This window comes from Alligator mississippiensis, chromosome 15 (assembly GCF_030867095.1).
Source record: "Alligator mississippiensis isolate rAllMis1 chromosome 15, rAllMis1, whole genome shotgun sequence".
In the NCBI taxonomy this organism is placed as follows: Eukaryota; Metazoa; Chordata; order Crocodylia; family Alligatoridae; genus Alligator; species Alligator mississippiensis.
The window spans coordinates 338075-361725 of NC_081838.1; the positions used below are offsets into that span (position 1 = coordinate 338075).

Consider the following 23651-nt stretch of genomic DNA (forward strand, 5'->3'; position numbering starts at 1 on the left):
CCGGGGCAGTGCCCCCCACTGCACCCCCCGGACTCCAGCCCCGTGAGACCGGCGGTCCCGGCGGCGGCCCCGCCCCGGTTCAGGAGCTGACACGTCGGCTGGAAGTTCCCACGGGACATTTAATACTTGCGCGGCGCGGCGCGGCGCGGCGGGACAGTGCCGCGCTAGAGAGCCCCGCGCCCCGCACTGCATCGGCACTGCACTGCACCCCGCCCCCCCCCCCGCTGCAGTGCCGCTAACACCACGGACCTGGTCCGGCCCCCCCGCTCCGCCCGGGCCGCGGCGCGATGGGCGACCCCGGAAAGCAGCGGCGCGAGCTGGGCTGGGCGGTGTGGGCGCCGGGACGCCCCCGAGCCCTGAGGCCCGTGCGTGGGGAGGCGCCGGGACAGCGAGTGCCCGCCTCTGCCCAGGCCCTAGGGCTGCTGGGCCGCGTCCGGGGGCTGCGTGGAGTCCCGCGCCTGCTGCAGGGGGGTGGCGGAGCACTGCACGCCCCTGGACACGGAGCTGGCTCGAGCTAAGGTCGGCTCCTTCGCGGCCACGGCGAGGGTGTTCAGCGCGCGGATGAGCGCCAGCTTGTGCTTGATGGAGTGGTCCAGGTTGACGGTGTTCCTCAGGAAGGTGTCGGCCTCCTGCACAGTGAAAGGGAAGTCGCCGGAGAGGAACTTCTGGAAAAGCTCGGGGTCGGCGTCCAGGTCCAGGATGTTCTTGATGTCCTTGTGCATGGCGTACAGCTCGGCGCAGTGCTCTGTGAAGACGCTCCACAGGGTCTGGTGCCTGAAGTCCTCCGTGGGCTGGAGCTGCTCCTTGTCCTCGACGCACTGCAACACCCAGCTCAAGCGGCACGGCCACTGGTTGGCCAGCACCACCCAGGCGGCGACGGCCCTGGGCGCGATGGTGTGCCGCGTGATGCTGCGGTGCATCATGAGCCGCAGGGTGATGGGCACGGTGTTGACGATCCGCCGCATCTGGGTGATGCTGTCGGGGATGTAGCGATGGAGGCAGTCCGAGTCGTCGTGCACGCAGTGGAAGGCTTCGTGGATGTAGCGCACCGCTTGCGCGTCGAGCTGGCTCAGGTCCGTTTCGCCAGCGGGCTCGGCGCTCTCCACCATCTCCACCCTCCACCTCACCTTCTTGACTTCCCTTTCCACGTTGCGCGTGATGATTTGGTACATCAGGTCTTCCCGCGTCTGCACGACGCTGTGGAGGCACTGCAGCTTGGACTTGATGCCCATGAACGGGACGGAGAATGGCAAGGTCACCGTGCGGTTCAGGAAGAGGTACCCGTTGTCCGCGATGCCCTTCATGCAGGACGTCTGCTCCAAGCACGGCACGATCACGCTGGGGTCCACCACCAGGATGAAGATGAAGGGCGCGTTGGTGTCCGAGAGCAGGGTGTTCATGGCGTTCAGGACCCCGGTGATCCTCTCCGGGCAGCACGTGTCCAAGCAGGTGATCTCCATCACGATCCGCAGCCTCCGCCTCTCGTAGATCTCCATGAAGTTCATGAAGCCGGTGAGCGACTCGATTTCCCTCTTCACCTTGCTCATGAAGCCCAGGTGGCTGCTGAACTTGTTGCTGTCCGTCAGCTTCTCAATCCTGTGCTTCTGGGTGACCACTATGTTTTTAATGACGTTGAAGGCGGTCAGCACGGCTCCGGACCCGGAGAGCGTGGCGAAGGAGCCGCCGGCCACCTTCAGCACTTTGCTTTCCCGTATCCCTGGGACAAAGGCGGCCACGGAGAACAGGCTGATCCCCGACACCAGGAAGAAGAGCAAGCCCCACAGCTTCATGCACGTCTGGCCCTTCAGGTACCACTCCTTCTGGCTGAAGCCCGAGGCAAACTGGGGCCTGGTCCCCACCACCTGGTAGAAGCTCAAGGGCAGGGCGCCAAAGTGGCTGCGGATGCTGCCACAGAGGGTGGTGATCAGCCCTGCCCACAGCTTGTCGCTGCCGGCATACTGCCAGGCGCTGAAGCGTATGAAGATGGAGCGCAGGTTCTTGCGCCGCAGGTTGTACTCGGTGATCACGGGCCGGTAGAAGATCAGGTACCACAGCAGCACGATCAGGCCCCAGCCGTGAGCCGACCGCGGCTTCTGGTTGGATTTCCTCAGCTCCTCCTGCTCTCGCCGAGCACTCTCCTCGTTCATGCAGGCTGGGGACGAAGGAGAAAGAGGGGCCGTTACCAGCCGCCACTTTCACACCAGGTTCGGGAGGAGGGGACTGATGGCAGAGAAACTCACTGCTGATGGTGAGAGCCCTCCATGCCTCGGGCCTGGGCCCAAAGTCAGAAGTGATGTAGGACGCGCCCCCCTGGCTCTCCTGCAGGGACTGCCCCTATGTGCCCCCCCGCCAGGGTATCTGGGTGCGGTCCAGCTTGGGGAAAGTGCCTGGTGTGTCCTGGCCCCGCAACCCGGGGGTGGAAGTCGACCTCCCTTTGGGAGCCTGAACGTGGCTCCCAAGACGTGGGAGCGGCCCTCTCGGCCCTGCTCTGCGGGTCCCGATTCCCCTTCCCTGTGGCACGGCCGCATCGGTGCGCACACGTGAGCTGAGCACACGCTACGTGCAGGACAGGTGGGTATAGGACTATGTGCGTGCACCCTGTGGACATGCGTAGCGTCACGGGCAACGAGGGCTGGAAGGGACATCAGGAGGTCACGTCTAGTCCAACCCCTGCTCCAAGCAGCCCCAGCCCCAACTCCGTCCTGGGACTCTTCAGCCTGAAGAAGAGAAGGCTGAGCGGGGACGTGAGGAAAACCAGGAGCAGTGGTCACAAACTCCTGGAAGACTGTTTCAGGCTTAACATTAGGAAAATTAGGGTGTCCTGTCTGTGGAATAAGCTCCCTCCAGAGGTGGTGTCGTCACCTACCGTGGAAATCTGCCAGAGGAGACTGGACGGTCAGCTCGCTGGGGTCACCTGGCCCCAGTTGTCTTCCTGCTTGGTGCAGGAGGCTGGACCCGATGATCTCCTGAGGTCCCTGCCAGCCTCACAATCTAGTCATCTAATCTATTAATCCCAGCCAGCGCTTTGTCTAGATGGGGCTTAAACACCTCCAAAACTTAAGAGACAGATGGAGACTCCACATCCTCTCTGGGGAGCCTGTCCCAGCGCTTCACCACCCTCCTCATGAGACAGCTTTTCCTGCTATCTAACCTCAACTTCCCTTGCTGCAGCCTGAGCCCATTGCTCCTTGTTCTGCCCCCACGGAGAACATCGTCTTTGCACCCCCCTGCAGGGAGCTGAAGGCTGCTATCGAACCCCCTCACTCTTCTCTTCTGCAGACTAAACAAGCCCCATTCCCTCAGCCTCTCCTCACCAGCCACGTGTCTCACCACCCCGACCACATTCATTGTCCTCCACTGGACTCTCCAATTTGTGCACATCCTTTCTGTAGTGGGAGGCCCAAAACTGGGCCCCAAACTGGAGAGATTCCCCAGGGCTGAACAGAGGGGAAGAATCGCTGCCCCCCATCTGCGGGCACTGCTCCTACCGATGCAGCCCAGGATGCCAGTCGCCCTCCTGGCACCCAGGGCACGCTGCTGGCTCCTGTCCAGCGTCTTGTCCCCTGTCCCCCCGGTCATAGATTCATAGAGTCGTAGATTCATAGATGTTAGGGTCGGAAGGGACCTCAATAGATCATCGAGTCCGACCCCCTGCATAAGCAGGAAAGAGTGCTGGGTCTAGATGACCCCAGCTAGATACTCATCCAACCTCCTTTTGAAAACCCCCCAGGGTAGGGGAGAGCACCACCTCCCTTGGGAGCCCGTTCCAGACCTTGGCCACTCGAACTGTGAAGAAGTTCTTCCTAATGTCCAGTCTAAATCTGCTCTCTGCTAGCTTGTGGCCATTGTTTCTTGTAACCCCCGGGGGCGCCTTGGTGAATAAATCCTCACCAATTCCCTCTGTGCCCCCGTGATGAACTTCTAGGCAGCTACAAGGTACTAGGTACTCCAACTGCGGTCTGACCAGCGCCCGATAGAGGGGAAGTATCACCTCCCTGGACCTATTTGTCATGCATCTGCTGATGTACAATAAAGTGCCATTGGCTTTTCTGATGGCTTCGTCACACTGCCGGCTCATGTTCATCTTGGAGTCCACTAGGACTCCAAGATCCCTCTCCACCTCTGTGCCACCCAGCAGGTCATTCCCTAGGCTGTAGGTGTGCTGGACATTTTTCCTCCCTAGGTGCAGCACTTTGCATTTCTCCTTGTTGAACTGCATCCTGTTGTTTTCTGCCCACTTGTCCAACCTGTCCAGGTCCTTTTCTGCAGAGCTGCTGCCCAGCCCGTGCCCAGCCTGCCCCGGTGCAGGGGATCGCTCCCTCCCCAGCACAGGACTTTGCACATGTCCTTGTTGAACATCAAGGCGGGGGCACCCGGACATGCGTGTAAGCCTGGCAGACGTAACATGCCAGAAACCGCCACCCAGAGGCGTTGGGCCACGGACCTGTGTGCTACTCTCAGGAGCTGCGTGGTCCGGCCCTTGCTGTGGAAGGGGGGCACCCTGCCTGGGTCCCACCTTCCCCAGGGGGGCTTGAGCCACATTACCCAGCACCCCGTTAATCGCCACACCGCAGTCCCGGGCCCCCAGCTTCCTTCTGAAGACGGCCCCCACTGTCGTCTTGTGAGGCTGGGAGGACAAAAGCAGCCAGAAGCTGCGGGGCTGACTAAGGTGGTGGCTGCCCGGGTGCAGGGGGTCCTGGGCTCCAGCCTGGGCCCTGGCTGTGTGCGGGACGAGGGGACGTAAGAGCTGCCATTTACTGGGTCAGACGCTAGGTCGGTTGTGCCCAGTCTCCTGGGTCCCGCAGGAGCGGCGAGCGGCGGTGGAAGGCAGGGGGACGGTCTGAGCAGGGTTTTGCCTACTCCTCTCCCTTGCAGCCACTGAGGGTCCGGCACGTTGTGGTGCGGGGGCCGTGCCCCGCTTCCCTGCGCCCGATGCCCCTTGGCTTCAAGCCCGGGCCCAGCCCTGAGTGGATGTGGTAGCACTCGGCTTCCCCCACATCTCGTGCCCACGCGCTCCCTGCGTTTCTCCTGTGCTCGAGGAAAAAACTTCCTTTTCTTGGTTTTAAACTGATGACCTACTAGTTTCATTTTGTGCCCTTTGTTCTTGTCTGGTGAGAGAGAGTCCAGAATAAATCCCTGTGACTTTCTCTTCCCCATTTAGTATTTCGTAAACCCTTTCCCTGTCCCCCTTCAAGCGTCTCTTCTCTACACTGACCGGGCCTGGCCTCGCTGCTCTCTCCTCCTAGGGAAGCCCCCCAGCGCTCATCCTCCTCGCTGCCCTCTGTTTTTCTTCTCGAGTTTTTCCTTCTCCTGTCAGAGGTGCGGGGACCTGGGTGCAGCGTTTGGGGCACCGAGGGTTTGCAAAGGGGCATCATGATGCTTCAGTTTTGTTTGCATTTCCTGAAAGTCTCCCTGCCCTGCCTGCTTCTTCCCCAGCACTAGTCATTGCAGCCCCAGAAAGGGGATGTTGGGGGCTGGGTAATGCCCGACCCGGGCACGGTGGGCTGAGCTGTGCTGGGCAGCAGAGAGGCGCGCCCGCACCCCTCGGGGCAGGGGTAGGACTCGGGGCCGAGTGACCCTGGCACTCAGCTACTGGGGCGAAGACAGGGAGGGAGCGGCTGCCGGCCTCCCGGCCCCACTGGGCCGTGCACGCAGAGGGGTGCGTGCCCACGCCCGTGCCCGTGCCCGCGCAGCTGAGGGAGACGGGCTGCACCCAGCGCCCTGGGCCCGGTCCCCCGGCCCCGCGCCTGGCAGGCCCGGCCCCCCGGCCCACCTGTGATCTTGTCCAGCATGGAGTGCAGGCGCTGGCCGCAGGGCGCGTAGAAGCCGACGGTGACGGGCGTGGAGGTGTAGCACAGCGTCTTGGACAGGCACCGGCAGTACACGTCGTCCTCGGTCAGGGCGTCTGCTGTGGGGGGGACAGCAGTGAGCGTGGGGCCCCGTGTCCCCCCGGCTCTGCCGCCCGTCCGAAGGGCATTACAGAGTCGGGCTGGCAGGGACCCCGGCCCCCGCTCAGGGCAGGACCAGCCCTGACTAAACCAGCCACGGGGCCGTCCAGCTCTGGGGACAGAGACGGTCCCACCTCCCTAGGCCTGTGCCAGTGCTCGCCCCCTCCTCCCTCCAGCCTCAGTCTCCCCTGCTGCAGCTGCAGGCCGCTGCGCCCTGTCCTGTCCCCGAGCCCACAAAAACGTCCCGTCTCGGTCCTCTCTGCTGCTGGGATCAAAGCCTTCCCCCCATCTGCCCTTCTCCGGCCTCAGTCCCCCGAGCTCCCCCAGCCTCTCCCCTCGGCCCGGACCCCCGGCGTCTGTCACGCTGCGCTGGGCTCTGTCCAGCCTGTCCTCCTCCGTCTGGAAGATGAAGCTCGGGGGTGACGAGTCTGCTGGTCCAAGAGTGCGTGAACCACTGCGCTCTGCCGTGTCACAGCTAACATTACTCTCCACGTGAGGTCCAGGGGCTTGACCGCCGCCCCCGCTTCAACTGGCCGGTGGCAGCCCTACCCTGGCAGATGTCTGAGCTTTGTTTTCAGTGCATAACCTACATCCAGCCAGCTCTTTTTCTGGATAACTGTGGAAATAAGTCGTTGTTGAACGCTTTTTCAGGTATCTCAGGATTTGTTCAAAATGTATCCCACTTAATATCGACCTTTGTCCTGAGACATTTGCTTTCAAAAAGCATTTAGACATCTGTCTATACCTGCGGTGGACTTTAAGCTTTCATGCTTATGTATTAACATGAGGAGAAAGAATAATTATAGCTTGCTGCGTAGGCCAGCTTTTTTTTTTCCAGTAGTTGAACCTTGTTTAAGCAGTTAAATGCTTACCTCTGTGCCAATTTGTGACATGATTTCCTCTTGGATAGTCCCACTGGTTTGTATGTTATTGTATGTTAGGGGTTCAGTAGGTAGATAGATAGATATAGCACAAGCTTTTGTGGGCTGAAGCTCTTGTCCTCAGACGCTGAGAAAGGATGTCCAGAAAGCAGAATATAAGGAGAAATTTGAGTGTGAAAGACAAGGGAAGGGGAGAGAGGCGGGGAGTGCAGGGAGAATAGGGATAAGCCCATGAAACTTGTGCTCTGTCTATCTGTCTGTCTGTCTGTCTGTCTATCTATCTATCTATCTGCCTGTTCATTTGTCTGGCTGTCTATCTCTTTTCTGTAGCCGTTGGTTAAACACCAGCAGTCAGCCTGCAGCAGGATCCAGCCAGGGGCTCAGACCACACTGGACCCTTCACCTGTCCTGGCCCCACAACGACCCGCGCCAGGCGTCATGGCACGAAGCAGCTGCAGGCGGCTGAAGAGCTGCTGCTAACGGCTCTGCTCTTGCAGGTGACCTCCGGGGGATATAAAGTCGCCCGGGTTTTCGTAAGACCTGCCGTTCCTTGGGCAGATTTCATAGATTTCATAGACATTAGGGCTGGAAGGGACCTCGGAAGATCATCGAGTCCAGCCCCCTGCCCAAAGGGCAGGACGTCAGCTGGGGTCATAGGATCCCAGCAAGATAAGCATCCAGTTTGCTCTTGAAGGTGTTCAATGAAGGCGCTTGAACCACCTCCGGTGGCAGGCTGTTCCAGACCTTGGGGGCTCGGACAGTAAAGAAATTCTTCCTTATGTCCAGCCTGAAACGGTCTTGTAGTAGTTTGTGACCATTCGACCTCGTCATCCCTTGGGGCGCTCTGGGGAACAAACGTTCCCCCAGATACTGGTGGTCTCCCCTGATAGACTTGTAGGTGGCCATCAGATCACCCCTGAGCCTGCGCTTTTCCAGGCTAAAGAGCCCCAGGGCTCTCAGCCTGTCGTCGTAGGGTCTGCTTCCCTGACCCCTGATCATGCGCGTGGCTCTTCTCTGGACTCTCTCAAGCTTCTCCACATCCTTTTTGAATTGTGGAGCCCAAAACTGGACGCAGTACTCCAGCTGCGGCCTCACTAAGGCCGAGTACAGGGGGAGAATGACGTCCCAGGATTTGCTTGAGAAGCATCTGTGGATGCAAGCCAGCGTTTTGGTTGCTTTAGTAGCCGCAGCATCGCATTGCAGGCTCATGTTCATCTTGTGGTCAATGATGACCCCCAAGTCTCTTTCTTGCATAGTGCTAACCAACATAGCACTGCCGAGCCTATAAGGATGCTGCGGGTTTTTCTTCCCAAGGTGGAGAACCTTGCATTTATCGGCGTTGAACACCATCAGATTCTCGTCCGCCCACTTGCTGAGCCTGTCCAGGTCAGCCTGGATCACCCGCCTGTCTTCTGGTGTGGATGCTTTGCCCCAAAGTTTGGTGTCATCGGCGAACTTGGCCAGTCCGCTTCTGACTCCAGTGTCCACATCATTAATGAAGATGTTGAACAGTATGGGTCCAAGGACAGAGCCTTGGGGGACACCACGATGAGTGACTTCCATCAATTACTACCCTCTGGGTCCGACCCCGGAGCCAGTTTTCCAGCCAGTGGATCGTGGAGGACCCAAGGCGACAATTGGCCAGTTTCTCCAAGAGGCGATCATGGGACACCAGATCGAAGGCTTTTTTGAAGTCAAGATATATGACATCAATCTCATCTCCCCTGTCCAGGTGATAGGTCACCTGGCCGTAGAAGGAAATGAGATTGGTCAAGCAAGACCTACCCGCAACAAACCCGTGCTGGCTATCCCTTAAGATGTTGGCGTCGGCCAGTCCATTAAGGATGGCCTCCTTAATAAACTTTTCTAAGATCTTCCCCGGGATAGAAGTCAGGCTGATGGGCCTATAGTTAGCCGGATCCACTTTCCTCCCTTTCTTGAAGATAGGCACCACGTTGGCCTTCTTCCAGTCTTCGGGCACGACACCAGAGCGCCAAGAGTTTTCAAAGATCCGTGCTAGAGGCTGGGCTATGATGCTCGCCAGCTCCTTGAGTACCCTGGGGTGAAGATTGTCAGGGCCGGCTGACTTGAAGGTATCCAGCTTCTCAAGATGTTCCTTCACAAAGTCAGCATTAATGGAGGGCAGGGGATCACCCTCACCCGGACTTCCCGGCCCTGTAGCAGGCATGGGCGTCCCATGGGGCTGATGAAAGACCAACGCAAAGTACCTATTTAATAGGTTGGCTTTTTCCTGGGCGTCAGTTGTCAGTTGCCCCATCTGGTTCAGCAGGGGTCCAACGTTGCCCCTGCTTTTCCTCCGGCTCCCCACGTATCTGAAAAAGGACTTTGTATTGTCCTTGATGCTCAAAGCTAGCTGGAGTTCAGTTGCAGCCTTGGCTTTCCTGGTCAGCTCCCTACAGGACCGGACCAGTGCAGAATAATCCTCCTTGGAGGTGACTCCCATCCTCCATCCTTTGTAGGCCTTTCTTTTTAGCCTCAGGAGGTCTGCTAGGTCCCTGGAGAGCCAGGGGGGCTGCTGTGCTGCCTTTCCTCCGAGATGGAATAGACTGAGTTTGTGCTTTGAGGATCGCTCCCAGACCTCGGTCCATCTTGCCCAGTCTCCTGTGTCCCGTGCGGGCAGAGAGCAGGGCGGGAAGGGAGAGCGACTGGGTCTGAGCAGGGTTTCCCCTGCGCCTGTCCCCCTGCCCCGGCCAGCACCGAAGGTCCGGGCAGCTCTGACCCAGAGGCTCTGGCCCTTGCTCCCCTGCTCAATAGCTCCTAATTCCTCTTGTCCAAACCCTTTGTAAACTCTCAGCTTCCACCATGTCTGGTGCCGACAGGTTCAGCGACACGATGGGTGACAAAGAACTTCCTTATATTAGTTTTAAACTATCTAGTAGTTTCATTTTGTGACCCCTCCTTCCTATCTGGTGAGACCCTGGTGACTCCGTCTTCCCCGTTTAGTGAGTCGTAAACCCTTCTCCTGTCCCCTCGCAAGCACCTCTTTTCTAAACTGAACTAGCCTGGCCTCTTTAACCCCCTTGCTCCGTGGCGCCGATCCTCCTCGCTGCCCTTCGCTGGACTGTTTCTAGTCTCCTCGCTCCTGTTGGAGGTGCGGGGTCCAGACCTGGGCAGAGTGTTTGCGGCATGGACACACCGTGGGTTAAGAAACGGGTGTTGTGATACTTTGGGCTGTGTTCACAATTCCCAATAACCACTGACGTTACACTAGCATTTTGGATGGCGGCTGAGCCAGAGCTGAGCGGCTGCAGTGACTCCCAGCTCTTTCCTATGCGGGAGCAGCTCCTGCAGAGCCCGGTATCATGCAGCGACAGCTTGGGGAGGGTTGCCCACATGCATCACTTTGCACTGATCCACACTGAATTTCACCTGCCGTTGAGCTGCCCATTGGCTCAGTCATGCCACTTCCCTGGTCCCCAAATTAAATGGAGGCCTGGCCTCCCAGCCACGTACCTTTGCCATCTTCCAGGTCAATGGCATAGGTCTCCCCCCTGGAGTACAGCGATCCCGGACTGAGCGGCTCCTCCGGGTGGTTGAGGTAGGCGGCTTCTTCGCTGCTGGAGTGCATGATGGCTGGGGCCGCGGGGGCGCTGGCCGGGTTGCCCAGATAGGCTGCGGCCTGCGGGGAGAACAACGGGACGTTAATGGCTCAGTTCTGAGCAAACCCCACTGCACCGGCGGGAGGAGACGGGGGTGGCTGCCGCACGCCCCGGCACTCGGTGTTACTCCCACCACGGCCAGCGGGACTGGCAGCATGAATCTGGAGTGACGAAGCATTGCCACGGTCTGTTAATTGGCTGCAAAGTCACACCATGACAAGAGCCTGGCTGGGGAGGGGCTGCAGCCATGGCCCGAGTGCGGCGAAGCGCAGCAGGTTGGGAAGCCGCTGCAGGTGCCCTGAGCGTGTCCCAGCGGCACCGCGCGGAGCAGGACCGTCGGCTCGCCGGCCGTGCCGGTCAGGGCCGGGGCCTTCGTGCTCCCTGCGCTGCCGCCCGCCTGGCTCTTGTCTTCTGCTGTGTTCACAGCACCCAGAGACCTGGGGCTCGTCTCCATGTGCAGCCTCCGGATCCTGATCCTAGTCCTAGCTGGTTACATTTGGGAGTCTTTAGCCCTTGATTCTGCATCCCATAGATGGTCTGGGCGATGGTCTGGGGGCTGGCCAGGGCAGGGATCCTGGACCACAGAGGCTACATGAGGTGGGGGACCCTGGACCACCCTGGGGAGCCCAGCACAGTGCGGTCCAGTACGCGCAACTGGCCATTTGGAAGAGGATTTTTTTCTGGGGGGAAAAAGCCCTTCATAAGACCTTTCAAAAACACAATGCATGCTATATTTTGGGGCGTGTTATATGTGAGACAATGCAGCAGCATCTTATGGTCTCTTAGTCTGCTGGGAAAGAAACTGGGGAAATGAAGCTTGGAGAGCAAGGACGAGACGTGCCTGTCAGAAACGGCCTCCGGATGCCGGGGTCAACAGCGGCCGGGACCCAGAGCAGCAGAAAGCCAGAGGCAGAAAGAAGTCAGCGCTGAGCTGAGCTGAGCTCCCAGGCGCCCTGCCCTCGCAGCCGGGAGGAAGACAAGGGCTCGCGGGCGCAGTACGGGCACTCCCAGAAAATAAAATGACTCCCCCTCCCTCAAAACCAGCAACGACTGGGCAGCAGAAAAGATAACGAGGTCCACAGTTGAAAACCACAACTTCTGTGGTGCTGAGATACAGTTAGAGAAGCTAGGGCAGCTTTCTCTCAACCCCAGGAGATCTGCCAGTGGCAGTAGCCACGCACGGCGTGGGTGACACAACGGGGAGCAAAGGCACAGCTCGTCAAAGCAACGACTGGAGAAACGTCAGCCGCCTCTAACCAGGAGGAGGCTGGAGAAGCAACGAGAGAGGAAGAGCCCATCTAGGGTGTCTGCGGCGCTTGCGGAAGAAAAGCCCAGCGACACGGTCCGAAGTGATTCCCTGTGCTTGTCCTGCCTGCAGAGGAGTCTGCTCAGAGGCCACCCGGAGCCACGTTCCCTTCCCCGCAAAGGTGGCTGAGCGTTTCCTAGCTGCACTCGGGGTGGAGACCAGTGGTTCCCAGCCAGAGTGCCCTGGGGTGCCCGGCAGTGTTAGCACTTTTACGTGTGCAAACAGGGTTCACCCAGAGACTTCAAACAGGGCCCGCGGCGTTAAAAGCCCTCTGCCCTGCTTTGATCTTTCTGGGCATATCTACACATGCACTGGTGCGCCGTGGTTCTGCATTAGGTTTAGTACCTGTAATAACGGGTACTAACTAAATGTGCAGTCACCGGCACTACTGCACAGCAGCGCCAGCGCGTGCCTTTTACACGACACTAATGCGCAGTAGACTAAGTCTACAAAACACTGGGGATGTCCAGACCCCGTGCAGGTCACGGCCCTGGGGGCAGACAGCAGGAGCTGACCCCCGGCTGCCCCTAGTCACTGCTGGGCTCTGCCAGGGCGCCGCACGCCGGGGCTGTGGCATGGGCTGTGATGGAAACCTTTGCTGCCCTGTTTCTCACCACTTGCCCTTGCCATGATCCTCCACTAAGAAGGACTGAGCTTTGCTGTGCAAATGCCCAGCATCACCCAGCCCCCTGCACGGCTGAGCTCACTGCAGGGAAGGGCAGCGTGAGCGCCGAGCCCGGCAAAGCCTGCAAGGACCTTTTCCAGTGCCTGCACGGAGGGGCCTGGACTAGACCTGGTGCTGCTGTGACTATCGACAAGGGCCACGGCGTCCGGACCCTGGTTGGGAGGTGATGCCGGGAGCTCTTGGCGCAGAACACTATAAAGGAAATGGCTCTTGTACAAGGCAGGGCTTTGCTGAGGAAAGAGCTGAGCAAACATGCTTGCAACAGCTGAGCAAATTCAGATTTAACCACAAAACCACAAAGAACACAGAATCATAGAAAATGAGGATGGAGGAAGCCTCAGGAGGTCACATCTAGTCCAACCCCTGCTCCGAGCAGGACCAGCCCCAACTACAGCATCCCAGCCACGGCTTTGTCCAGCTGGGGCTTAAACACCTCTAAAGGTGGAGAGGCCACACCGGATCTTGCTAAAACCATTCCCCAGCTCAAGTTGAGCGAAGCAGCTGCAAGTCTGGTCCCAGAAGAAACTTCGTCAAGGGCAGCGAGGAGATGATGCTCAGAGACAGCCTGATAAGACAAGTCTGCCCGTCTGGGTGTGTTCGTGCATACGGGCGTAGAAAAATTCAGTACTCAACAGTGACATCTTAGTTATGCAAATAACCTATAAATGGACAGTTGTCGTCATCGCCTCCTCCTCCCGCGTCCTCACCCGGAGGGAGACGTTGTTCCAGCCGTGCTGCAGCGGGGCTCTCCTTCGCACGGGTCGCACCGAGCAGTTGGTAAGCGAGCTGGAGCCCCGGGTTTGTGCTTCGCCGCGCTTGCGCGGAGTCGTGTCATTAGAGAAGCCCCGTTGGATCGTGTCTGTTTGGGATGTCCCGGCGCACAGGCAGTTCAGGGATTGCCACGCTGGCCGTTCTAGGTCTGCCCCCTAGATCTGGCAAGGTCCTCCTGGGCCTCCAGGTCCCTCGTGGCGTGCGATCTTTCCTTCCATAACCTCAGTTGTGCCTTGTCAGGCACTGGGTCCAATGGCACAGCACTGGCACGGTTCAAGCCACGTAGTTACTTCTGTGTGACCGCAGAGTGGGCGCCTGGGGTCTGCTGCCTGCCCCAATCTTTCTTTTTGACTCGCTACCCTTCTCCTGATGAAAAGGCCCGTAGCATGGTAAAAATGACAAACGTGCAGGTAACAAAGGGCATGAAGCCGTTTGGAAACAGAGGGACACTGAGCTACTAGACCCCTGGGCTGCTAGACAACACCCTTGACTGTCCCGGAGAGAGACCCTGGACTGCTGATCAGCAGGATAGGGAGGGAGCCTGGCTTGCAAGGCACCTAGCGCTGTCTAGATGTGGCGCTCTCTCCTCAATGCACCTGCACCGCGCGAATGAAGACCCTCCCTTGGACCTTCACCTTCCCCAGTCCAAGGTTTTGAGGGAAACGATGCTCCAGGTCTGCACAACAACACAGCTGTGGACGTCTGGGGAAGAGAAACCCAGGGTGGAGACCGAGAGGGAAAAGCAGGTAAAACTCAACCTGCTCCATGCGCCCGCACGAGCAGCTTGCAGTGCCCCGTGGCAGGAGAGAGGGGCCGTTATCCCAGCTGGGATCGCATGCACAATCATCACGGCTTTCCTGGGACACCAGCACCATACCTAGATCCTTATTCATTCCCGCTCCCCATTTACATTAAATGAGGGTGTTTAATCTTAGGAGGAGCCAACAATTAGAGCCCAGCGATGCTGACACAACCCTTTAGCTTCCCAGAAGAAAAAAAAAGGGGCTACTAATTAATTCCTACCATTTAATAAGAAGGAACTTCCTGCAATTATCACTAGCAGTTTTGCCCCAGCTCCTTTGATTCACCTGAGTGGCAAAAGCAGCAACACGACTGCTGCTCCCCGCCCCCCCGGGCCAGACCCACAGCTGTCACAGGGGAGACGATGCTCGGATGCAAGCGTAAAGGGTCCGGGCCCCGGCCCGGCTCTCCACAGGCCTCTGGAAGTGGAGGCAGCGTCGTCTTCTGGCCGCGTTCCTGCGGATCTGGAACCAGGCTTGGAAATTCACAGCAAAAACGTGCTGCGTCCCGGAGGCCTTGGGGACACCGGTCTGAAATTCAGGGTGTCCTGGAGGGCTCAGGAAGGTCGGTCCCTTTACAGTACAGTGAAACCACGAGGGGAGGCAACCCGCCCCGCGAGTCCGACCTTCGGGCAGGTCTTTCCAGGCCGCTCAATTCAGCAATGCCAGGCGTGAGGCTGGACAGCGCAGGGCCGAGCGGGGCCCTCTCGCGTGGCTGATGGGGCTGCACGACCTTCGCGGGCGTGTTTCTGGACCCTTCCCCTCCCAGACCAGGCCTGGGTTCATTCCAGCGCAGGCTGCGTCCGGAAGCTGAGGGCTGGAGCCAGCACCACGGAGAGCGAGGGCCGGGCAGGCTGGGCGTGTTGCACCGCCTGTCCCCGGGCACCACCAAACCAGGAGATTTAGACACAATAGAGGGAAAGTCTCCTGGAGTCAGGGAACAAGAATGCAGCCCGTGCCTTTCCTTTCCGTCTCGACTCGCCGCTTCCGCGTGTCTCGTTGTTTCCCATCTCTCCTTCCGCCACTGCCTGGGGAGGGCCGGCGCACACGTGTATTCCGGGATTGTCAATCAAAACCCGTGTTCGATTAATCCCATTTCTGTTTTATTCCTCTTAGGAACCCAGCCGAGCTCTCGTCTCTCACCTCTGTCTCAGGGCTGGACTTTGGTCCGGCTGGATGCCATGCTGCAGCGCCGGGCCCGAGGAGGGGCTGACGGCGCCTGGCTGGGCTGGTGGAGGGGCCCTGACCCTACAACTGTCCCCGAGAGAAAAGTAAAACCGCCTGAACGACTTGTGACAAGAGCTGCGGAAATGGGGGGTAGGAAAGCGAGCGGGAGAGACTCACGGCAGAGGGACGCGGGAGCCACTGCTCCTCCGCAACGGGTGGTCCTGGATTTGTGCGCTAACGGGCTGCTGGAGTCGTCAGAAGTGTGTGTCGAGAGGGAAGATGGAGGCACAGAAGCGACACGCTGATAATCCCTAGCTCCAGCGCCCGAGGACGTTGGGAGCTGGCAGAAGGCCCCGCGGTTGGGCAGCAGCCAAGCAGCCAGTCGGAGACAGACAAAGGTGCTGCAGAGGCTTGCCGACGCTCCGCCGTTGAAGCTTGGCGTTCACGTCTCCTCCTGCCTGTCTCTGCTGAACCCAGCGAGCCCCGCACGTCGGGCAGGGCTGGAGGTGCTGGAGGGCCGCAGCGTGGGCCGCGTGGACACGGTCTGCTGGGCCCCGCGCTTGTGATATGCTTAAATACCCAGTGGGGCCGGTTCCTGCCGCCTAGATCTCGACAAACCTGCCCGGTGGGAAGCAGCCAGGATCATCACCTCCACCCACGCGCCGCGCGTGATTTGGCACGGCATCCTGAAACCTCCCCGGCGGCTTCCTGTTGTGCTAGCGCAAGCCGGGAGGAGCTTGAAACACATTTTTCAGAGGGCTGAACGGGGCCAAAGAAGGCCGTCGGCCCAAGCCTTTGGCTGGAGCGTTACCCAGAGCCGCCGCTCCCAGGACCGTGGTCCCGGAGAGCTGAGCTGGCCACCATCAGGGCAGAGGATGGGAATCCCCCGCGGACGACAAAACCCCTCGCTGGCACCGGGGTCCGTGTCTTATGCTCCCCTCCTTGGTCCTTAAACCACTTCACAAACAGCGGCGGACTGGGCCTCATCAACCCCTGCTTCCCCACAGGGAAGTAACGCAGCAGCTCCAGGGGCCGCTGGCAGCCCATCAAAGCCCCTGGAGACGGGGCCGGCCCTGCGACTGTCCCTGGCTGCAGTGGGAGCCGGGTCCTGCCGTCGCACCGAGCCCGGCGTAGCCGCGTGGGCACCTACCTTAGACAGCGCTGTCTGGGCTGGGGCTGATGTGGGCTGCATGTGGTGGTCTTAGCGTCCCCTTGGCCTCTGCGCGCTGCTCACACATTTGGGTCCTCATGCTCCCCGTGCCCATCTGAATTTATACACAGTCTCGTGCTGGTTTTGGTCCCCCAATTCCTGTCCCGCCTTCTTTGCCTTTCCTCTGGGAAGCTGACACATGCCCAGGCCCTTCGGAGAGGAATCCTCCGCCAAGGCAGTAATTAGCTGGGGATGAGGTCGAAATTCTGGCTGCGCGAGTGGCAGCCACGGGGCTGAGCACATGGGAGGCGCCGCCTCCCCGCGCCTGAGTCACCTCCGAGCCGCGCTCCTGGCCTGGAGCCAAGCGTCACCCGAACCCGCTCCTGGCGCCATTCGCCCGCGCGCCCTCCGACGCTGTCTGCCCGCGTGGCGGGGCTGGGCCTGGGCGCCAGGGATGCTTCAAAATTGTGCTTCTTAAAGCTGGTCTCTTCTTTGTGTCCGTTCTTGGCACCGGGCTTTGCCCCCCACTAACACGCAGAGCGGACGGGGCTGGATGAATGGCATGGGCCGGATTGGACCTGTGAGCCAGGATTGGGCCCCGCGCTGCCTCTCCCGGCCTCCCGCCCCGGCAGGGCCCTGTGCCGCTGGATTAGGCCTCACTCTGTCTCCATCGGCCCCGTGCCACAGGATCAGGCCCCGGGCCACCTCTGCCACCTGGCCTGGGGTCTCCCTGCAGGTCTGCAAACTCGGCAGCAAGAGCCGTCGCTCCCCCTGCACCACCCCATCTTCAGACCCGCAGGACCGTGCAGCCAGGGGCACAGCTCCACCGGCAGGATCTGGCCCACGGGCAGAGGCTTGCGCCGCGCTGGGCTCGACGCGCCCCGGGTGCAAGGGAGGCACGTGATCTGAGCCAGCCACGGCCACCATGTTTCCCCGCCACGGCTTCTCCCACAGGCACAGGCGAAGCCGGGACACCGCCAAAGTCCCCTGCCGCCAATACATGACAAGCCCCCTGCTCCACAGCCTGGATTCACGCCTCCGCGGGCCAGAGCCAGCCAACAGGCCCTACGCCCCTGGTCTAAAGAAGGGGATTTCTGTGACGCGTGGGCTTCAAACACCAGCAGAGATATAGCGCCGACATCAAGGAGGCCACTGAGAGCCAAGATCTCCCTCCCGGGGCTCCAAGGCGCTACTCACCAAGGCACCCCCGGGGGTTACAAGAAACAATGGCCACAAGCTAGCAGAGACCAGATTTAGACTGGACATTAGGAAGAACTTCACAGTTCGAGTGGCCAAGGTCTGGAACGGGCTCCCAAGGGAGGTGGTGCTCTCCCCTACCCTGGGGGTCTTCAAGGGGAGGCTGGATAGGCATCTAGCTGGGGTCATCTAGACCCAGCACTCTTTCCTGCCTATGCAGGGGGTCGGACTCGATGATCTATTGAGGTCTCTTCCGACCCTAGCATCTATGAATCTACGAATCTATGAGTCCCTTGAAGAGGAGGAAGGCGGTGCGGGGGCTTCCCGGTGGCGCTGGGCTCTGGTTCTGCAACGCCCCTTCGCTCCGGGCTTCAGGCCACGCTTGCTCCTCTGTGCAGTTACGTGGGCACGTGGTGGTGGCTGAGGCAGTGCCCCTGCCATGTCCCCGCGTCTGTGCCAGTGCTGCACCCCCCAGGGCCAGACAGCCCTCGCTGAAGATGCCCAATCGGCTGGTGCAGGAGGGGGCAAGCCCTGGGAACAAGGGCAGAGGCCCTGGCTCCTGTGGGCGGGAGGACGGGGGGGACCTTTGGCTTTAGACACAGGTGCTGTTCCCGCTCCTCGTGACATGCGTCTGGAAGGGCCCAGCCCATCTCCGCCTGGGTCGGCCTGCATGGGCAGGAGTCCAGAGTCCCTTAGGCTCGTAGACAGCGAGGGCTGGAAGGGACCTGGGGAGGTCACATCACGTCCAAGCCCCTGCTCCAAGCAGGACCAGCCCCAACTCCATCATCCCAGCCAGGGCTTTGTCTACCTGGGGCTTAAACACCTCTAAGGATGGAGACGCCACCACCTCGCTGGGTAACCTGTCCCAGTGCTTCACCTCCCTCCTCGTGAGAGAGTTCTTCCTAATATCCAACCTCAACTCCCCTTGCTGCAGCTTGAGCCCATTGCTCCTTGTCCTGTCGTCTGCCCCCACTGAGACCAGCCCCGCTCCATCCTCTTTGCAGCCCCCCTGCAGGGAGGTGAAGGCTGCTATTCAATCCCCCTCGGTCTTCTCTTCTGCAGACTCAATCAGCCCATTTCCCTCAGCCTCTCCTTGCCAGCCCTGTCCCCCAGCCCCATTTTCATTGCCCTCCACTGGACTCTCCCCAATGTGTCCACATCCTTTCTGTAGGACAGGGGGGAGGGGGGACATGCACAGCTGGACACCAGACTCCAGATGTGGCCTCCCCAGGGCTGAATAGTGGGGAAGAATCGCTGCCCTCGACCTGCCGGCACCGCTCCTGCTCACGCCGCCCAGGATGCCGTTGGCCTTCTTGGCACCCAGGGCGTCCTGTTGGCTCATCTTTAGTGTCCGGCCCTGGGCCGGTGAAAGGCAGGACTGCGCTGCCCGGCCTTGTCACAGTTAATAGCTCTCTGATGGCTTTGTTTGTGCCGTGGCTTTGCTGCCAGGACGCCTGCTGTTTTGTCACGCCCATGCCTGGATTTTCCTGTGGTTGCTCCCGCTCCCGCACTGCAATCGGGTGTAGTGGGAATCTCGCCGAGCGCCCACGACGCAGGTGCCGGCTTCAGGGCACCGTGGGAGTCGCTGGGGTTTAGCTGCCAGCCCGACTGGGCTGAGCCCTGGCTGCTGGGGCCGCGTGAGGCGACCCCCGGCAGCATGTCCGGCAGTCGCAGAGAGGAGGGGGTGCCAGCGGCTTGTCCCCACCGCCCGGGTGCCTGGAGCCCCCGTTTCATGCCATGGCCGGCGTCCCCCGTTCCCCTTCCCCCATAGCAGGATCTTCATCCTCCCCTTTCCCAGAGGCCTTCATCTGCCCCGTGCGCTCGGCCCCACATCTGCCCGACATGCTGGGCTCCCCTGTTCCCCCCCCCGCGGGAGTGCCATTAACCCCCATGTCCCCTTCCCCTCTGTGGCCTGCTCTTTTCCCCCGTGCCAGGCTCTGCTGTTCCCCTCGGGCCGGGGGCCCGATCCTTCCTGGTCCCCTGCTCTGCGCCTGCCCCCTGCCCTGTGGACCCGGGACGGCGGGCAGGGTGGTGCCACTTGGCACCACCGCAACCTTGCCCGGGCAGGAGCAGCTGCTGCGCTGAGTCACTGCAAGGGACACCCTGGACTCTGCCTTCTTGTTTGCTGGCACTGATAGCAAAGCTGCCGCAAAGCCAGCTGGTCCCAGCTGCACCGGGGACCGTGGTGAGCTGGGCATCGCGACAGCCCCGGGCAGGCCCTGGAAGGGGCAGCAGGGACGGGGCCGTCCCAGTCGAGCTGGTGCAGAAGCAGCACATGCTGCGCTCTCCGAACAGGGCAGGGATCCCCGCACAAGAGCCCTGAGCCCCGGGGATGCCGGCTGAACTCGGCCCCTGCGGCTCTATCCAAATGAAGCTCCCTCCTGGCCCAGCCCGGCGAGACCAGCCCTGTCTTGCAAAACCTGCAGGAAACGGATGTGCCGCGCGCGCGCCGCCTGCCTGCAGATGCAGCCTGGCAGAAGCTCACGGCACGTGCCGCAGGGATCTGAACACGGAGCAGGGATTTGGGTGCTTGGAGGCACTCGGTGCTGGAGGGGAAGGGCCTGGGTTATTTAAGGGCTTGGGTGAACCTGCCCCCACCCTCAGGACTGGAACAGGGCGCGGCAGACGTGCATGCGGGCCAGGCCCCGGGAGGTGGGACACAGTCAGGCCCCAGGGTCCCGGCAGCATGGCCGGGGCGGGGGTCGCGCCACAGGATGCCTGTTCTGTGCCGCACGGCAGTGCCCGAGGGCCAGGCCAGGCCGGCTGGGGCGGTGCGGTCACCGCCCCGGCGCCCCCAGGGATGACGGCGCCGTGGGGCTGCAGAGCTACCGGTTCTTGCCCCGGGACTGGCCCGTGCAGCCTCCGGGCCAGGGAGCACCCGGGGCCTGGGGCAGGGGAGAGAGCCCTGGCAGCCGCTCAGCTGCGGCTGGGAGCAGGTGGCTCCGGTCCAAGCCCTGAGAAGGGGCAGGAATCGAGGTCTCCCGTGCCCAGGCGAGCCCCTGCCCCGGTGCTGTCTCGCGGCTCTGCGTGCACGGAGCCAGGCCCGCCTGGGCTGCACCTCCCAGGGGCCGCGGCCATGTTTCGGACACCTGGTTCTGAGCACACTTTTCTGCCCGTGCCGGCCGGCTTGGTCGCAAAGCAAAGGAAGCAATCAGCCGGTCACGCTACACCAGTAATGAGAGCCAATTAGCAGAGTAGGAGGCTGCAAATTAGACAGTCCAGTGAGGCCACATCATAGCTTTGGCTTGATTAGTGTCACCAGCTGCATTAGCTGCTCTGTAACGTGCATTTTTCTCATTAAGATTCTTGAGTCCATTCTTAATGCGAGGAAGGCGGCCACGGCGCCGCGCGCACACGTACGGGAGACCGAGGCCGGCGCTGAACCGCGTTCCCCGACCGCGGGAAGAAGGGGGTGAGGAACCCTCCCTTTCCCTTTCCTAAGGACGCGGCTCCCAGCTGGCTCATGCCTCGAGCCCGGGTCAGCCCCGTCCTCAGCGCTTCAGCAAGAGCGTGACGAAGAAGGAAGGAAAGAAAGTCTTTTTTCTTTCTTTTTCTAAATCTGCTTTTACTATTTATGAAGGAAGGAATGAAGGAAAGCAAGAAAGACTTTTATTTTTACTTTTTAAACCTGCTCTTAACATTTTAGGGAGGAAGGAAGACTGTTGATTTTTTTAAACCTGTTAATATTTTTTTAAGAAGGAAGGGGGAAACAAACTTTTAATATTTGTAGAAGAGAGAGCGAAGGGAAAAACGGCGGCAGACATTGAAACAAGACCGGTCCGAGGCCGTTGTCTGGCTCGCGGCAGATAACCGCCAAGCTGTGCCGGCAGGGCCTCCCGAGGGCACCGCCGTGAGTCCAGCCGCCCGCTCTGGCCCGGCCCCCCCCGGACAAGTCCTCATGCAGCCCCTTGCTGCCCCCGCGCCAACTGCCCAGCGGCCCAGCTCGGGGGCAGGAGCGGCCGCACGGGGGCTGCGGGGGCCCTTCTGCTACCCGCCAGGCTGCGGTTGGGGCCCCGGGGCCGAGCTGGGCCGGGCGATGCTGCAGCCGCGGGGCCGAGGTGCAGGTGTCGGCCCACGTGCCCGCTGGGGCTGCTGTTGTGGCAGGTGGGCGTGGGCGGCGCGGGGAAGTGTGTCAGCCTCCAGGATCAGCACATCCGCTGGGAACGACTCCAGGGCCCTGGCGGGCGGCTGGGCCCAAACCGCCCCTGCCTCGTCCTTCCAGGGACGGTGTCCGCAGCAGCCTGCTGCCGGGCTGCCCCGCCAGGGCCATTCCCCAGCCGACTCCATGCACGTCGCACAGGCTTGTTACCCCTTTGGCCCTGAGTCCAGCCCTTTCCCCCAGGGCTGTGCCCATGACCCGGGGGCCGCCGGGCTTTGGAAGGGCTGAACCCAGCAAGGCGTGAAGGCTGGAGGGCTGGGCTTGGACCTCTGAGCTTTCCATGCCCCTGGCCTGCAGCCTGGGTTGACTTTGGCAGGTCAAAGCTTTGCTGTGAACTGTATTTTTTACTTAAAATTAAAATTGCTTTTACTGGCATGTGGATTATGTGTGTGAAGTCAATGAGTCACACATTTAAATGCATTTAAATTTAATCTTTTTTGCATCAAGTCAGCGCCTGAGCAAGCCTGTCCCTCAGCCAATTCCCTACCCTCGTGCCAAGTTCCTGAAAGATGGAATAATGCAGGGAGCAAACGAAGGGTACCATTAACACTGATGCAATAAAGTAATGCAGGAAAATTACCCCAGGTGGTGTCCGGGCAGGCCGCGAGGACGGGACGAGGGTGTAGGGCTGGCAGCGATGGGCGGCGCGGAAACAAACCAGCTTGGTATTGCCCAGCGGTGCGGAGAGGCATGCGGCTGCCGCACGTGAGCTCCCTGTTGGCCAGGACCCCTCCCAGTCCGCCCAGGACACCACCAGCTGCAGGTTTTCTGGCAGAGGCTGGGGGAGGAGGTCGGTGCCTCGGGCGACCGTGTCTGGGGAGCTGGAGGCAGAAGCGAGGCCGCAGGGCTGCAACGCCAGGCTCGCAGGGCAATGCACACATGCCAAGGGCTCCCCTGGCCCAAGGAGTCGTGCCCTGCCCTGGGCACCCCTGGAGGTGGGAGCCGATGGGGGGCTCAGATGGGAGGGGAGTTGCAGAGCGGGGCCTGGGCATTGCTGCCGGGTCCCCGCGGTGACAGCTGCCACCCTGCTGAATTCACCCCTTTGCCAAATGACTGAATAACGAGGAGCCTGCTGGGGCTGGACTCGTTACCATGCATCGTCAGGGAAAGGAGCTTGCCGGGGAGAAGGCAGGCGTGCTGCTGGCCCCTCCGCCTGGCACAAAGAGGGTGCGGGGTACCATCGGACACACACAGGACGGGCAGCGGAGCTTAGTGACGGATAACAGGGACAAGGCAGAACTCTTCAGTGAGTTTTTTGCCTCTGTCTTCTTAAATAGGAACCTGGACAAACCCTCAATGTGCATCACGGACACCAACAAGGGGAACATCAGCGACCGACGGTCAGTGCCGACACGGTGAAGAGACACTTGAGGGACTGGACGTGTTCAAATCACCGGGACCGGAGGGACTGCACCCACGAGTAATGAAGGAATTAGCGGGGGTCGTGGCTGATCCACTGGCAAGGATATATAAGCACTCGTGGTGCTCGGGTCAGGTCCTGGAAGATTGCAAGAGGGCTAATGTCGTCCCAGTCTTTAAGAAGAGGAGGAATGAGGACTTGGGGTACTATAGACCAGTCAGCCTCACCTCTTTCCCTGGGAATATCCTAGAAAAAATTATCAAGGAGCACGTGTGTGGGAGCCCGCTGGCTAATGTGACGCGGAGGGGCAAACAACATGGGTTTATAGCAGGCAGGTCCTGCCTGACTAACCTAGTTTCCTTTTACGCCAAGGCCACCAAATGTTTAGATGCAGGAGTCGAGGCGGATGTTATCCATCTGGACTTCAGGAAGGCCTTTGACACGGTATCCCAGACCATCCTTATAAATAAACTAGGGGATTTGCCTTGGACGATTACGTGGTAGACTGGGTAGCAAACTGGCTCGGGGTCGCACTCAGAGGGCGGTGGTGGACGGGTCGGTGTCAGCCTGCAAAGATGTGGGCAGTGGAGTCGCTCAGGGCTCAGTT

At 60.4% G+C, this 23651-nt stretch overlaps 1 protein-coding gene and 1 long non-coding RNA gene across 7 annotated transcripts; one reads left to right on the forward strand and one right to left on the reverse strand.

Moving 5' to 3' along the window:
- Nucleotides 1-2: 2 nt before the first annotated feature.
- On the reverse strand, nt 3-16397 carry NKPD1 (NTPase KAP family P-loop domain containing 1). Of its 6 annotated transcripts, XR_009457594.1 has the most exons (5): nt 16329-16397; nt 10304-10469; nt 5774-5908; nt 250-2152; nt 3-98 (listed from the first exon to the last, which is right to left on the reverse strand). XR_009457594.1 is itself a non-coding variant. In XM_059719168.1 (4 exons), the coding sequence occupies exons 1-4, from the start codon at nt 16368-16370 to the stop codon at nt 414-416; spliced, it is 2079 nt and encodes a 692-aa protein (XP_059575151.1). In that variant the 5' UTR covers nt 16371-16397; the 3' UTR covers nt 102-413. The 6 variants fall into 6 exon arrangements, 5 of the variants coding, with proteins under 5 accessions (XP_059575151.1, XP_059575150.1, XP_059575152.1 ...); XM_059719168.1 differs by lacking the exon at nt 3-98 and having other exon boundaries at nt 102-2152; nt 5774-5905; XM_059719167.1 differs by lacking the exon at nt 3-98 and having other exon boundaries at nt 102-2152.
- On the forward strand, nt 1721-22065 carry LOC132245900 (uncharacterized). The gene is made up of 2 exons (XR_009457599.1): nt 1721-1808; nt 15128-22065. It is a non-coding gene; the product is annotated as an uncharacterized LOC132245900 (long non-coding RNA).
- Nucleotides 22066-23651: the final 1586 nt, after the last annotated feature.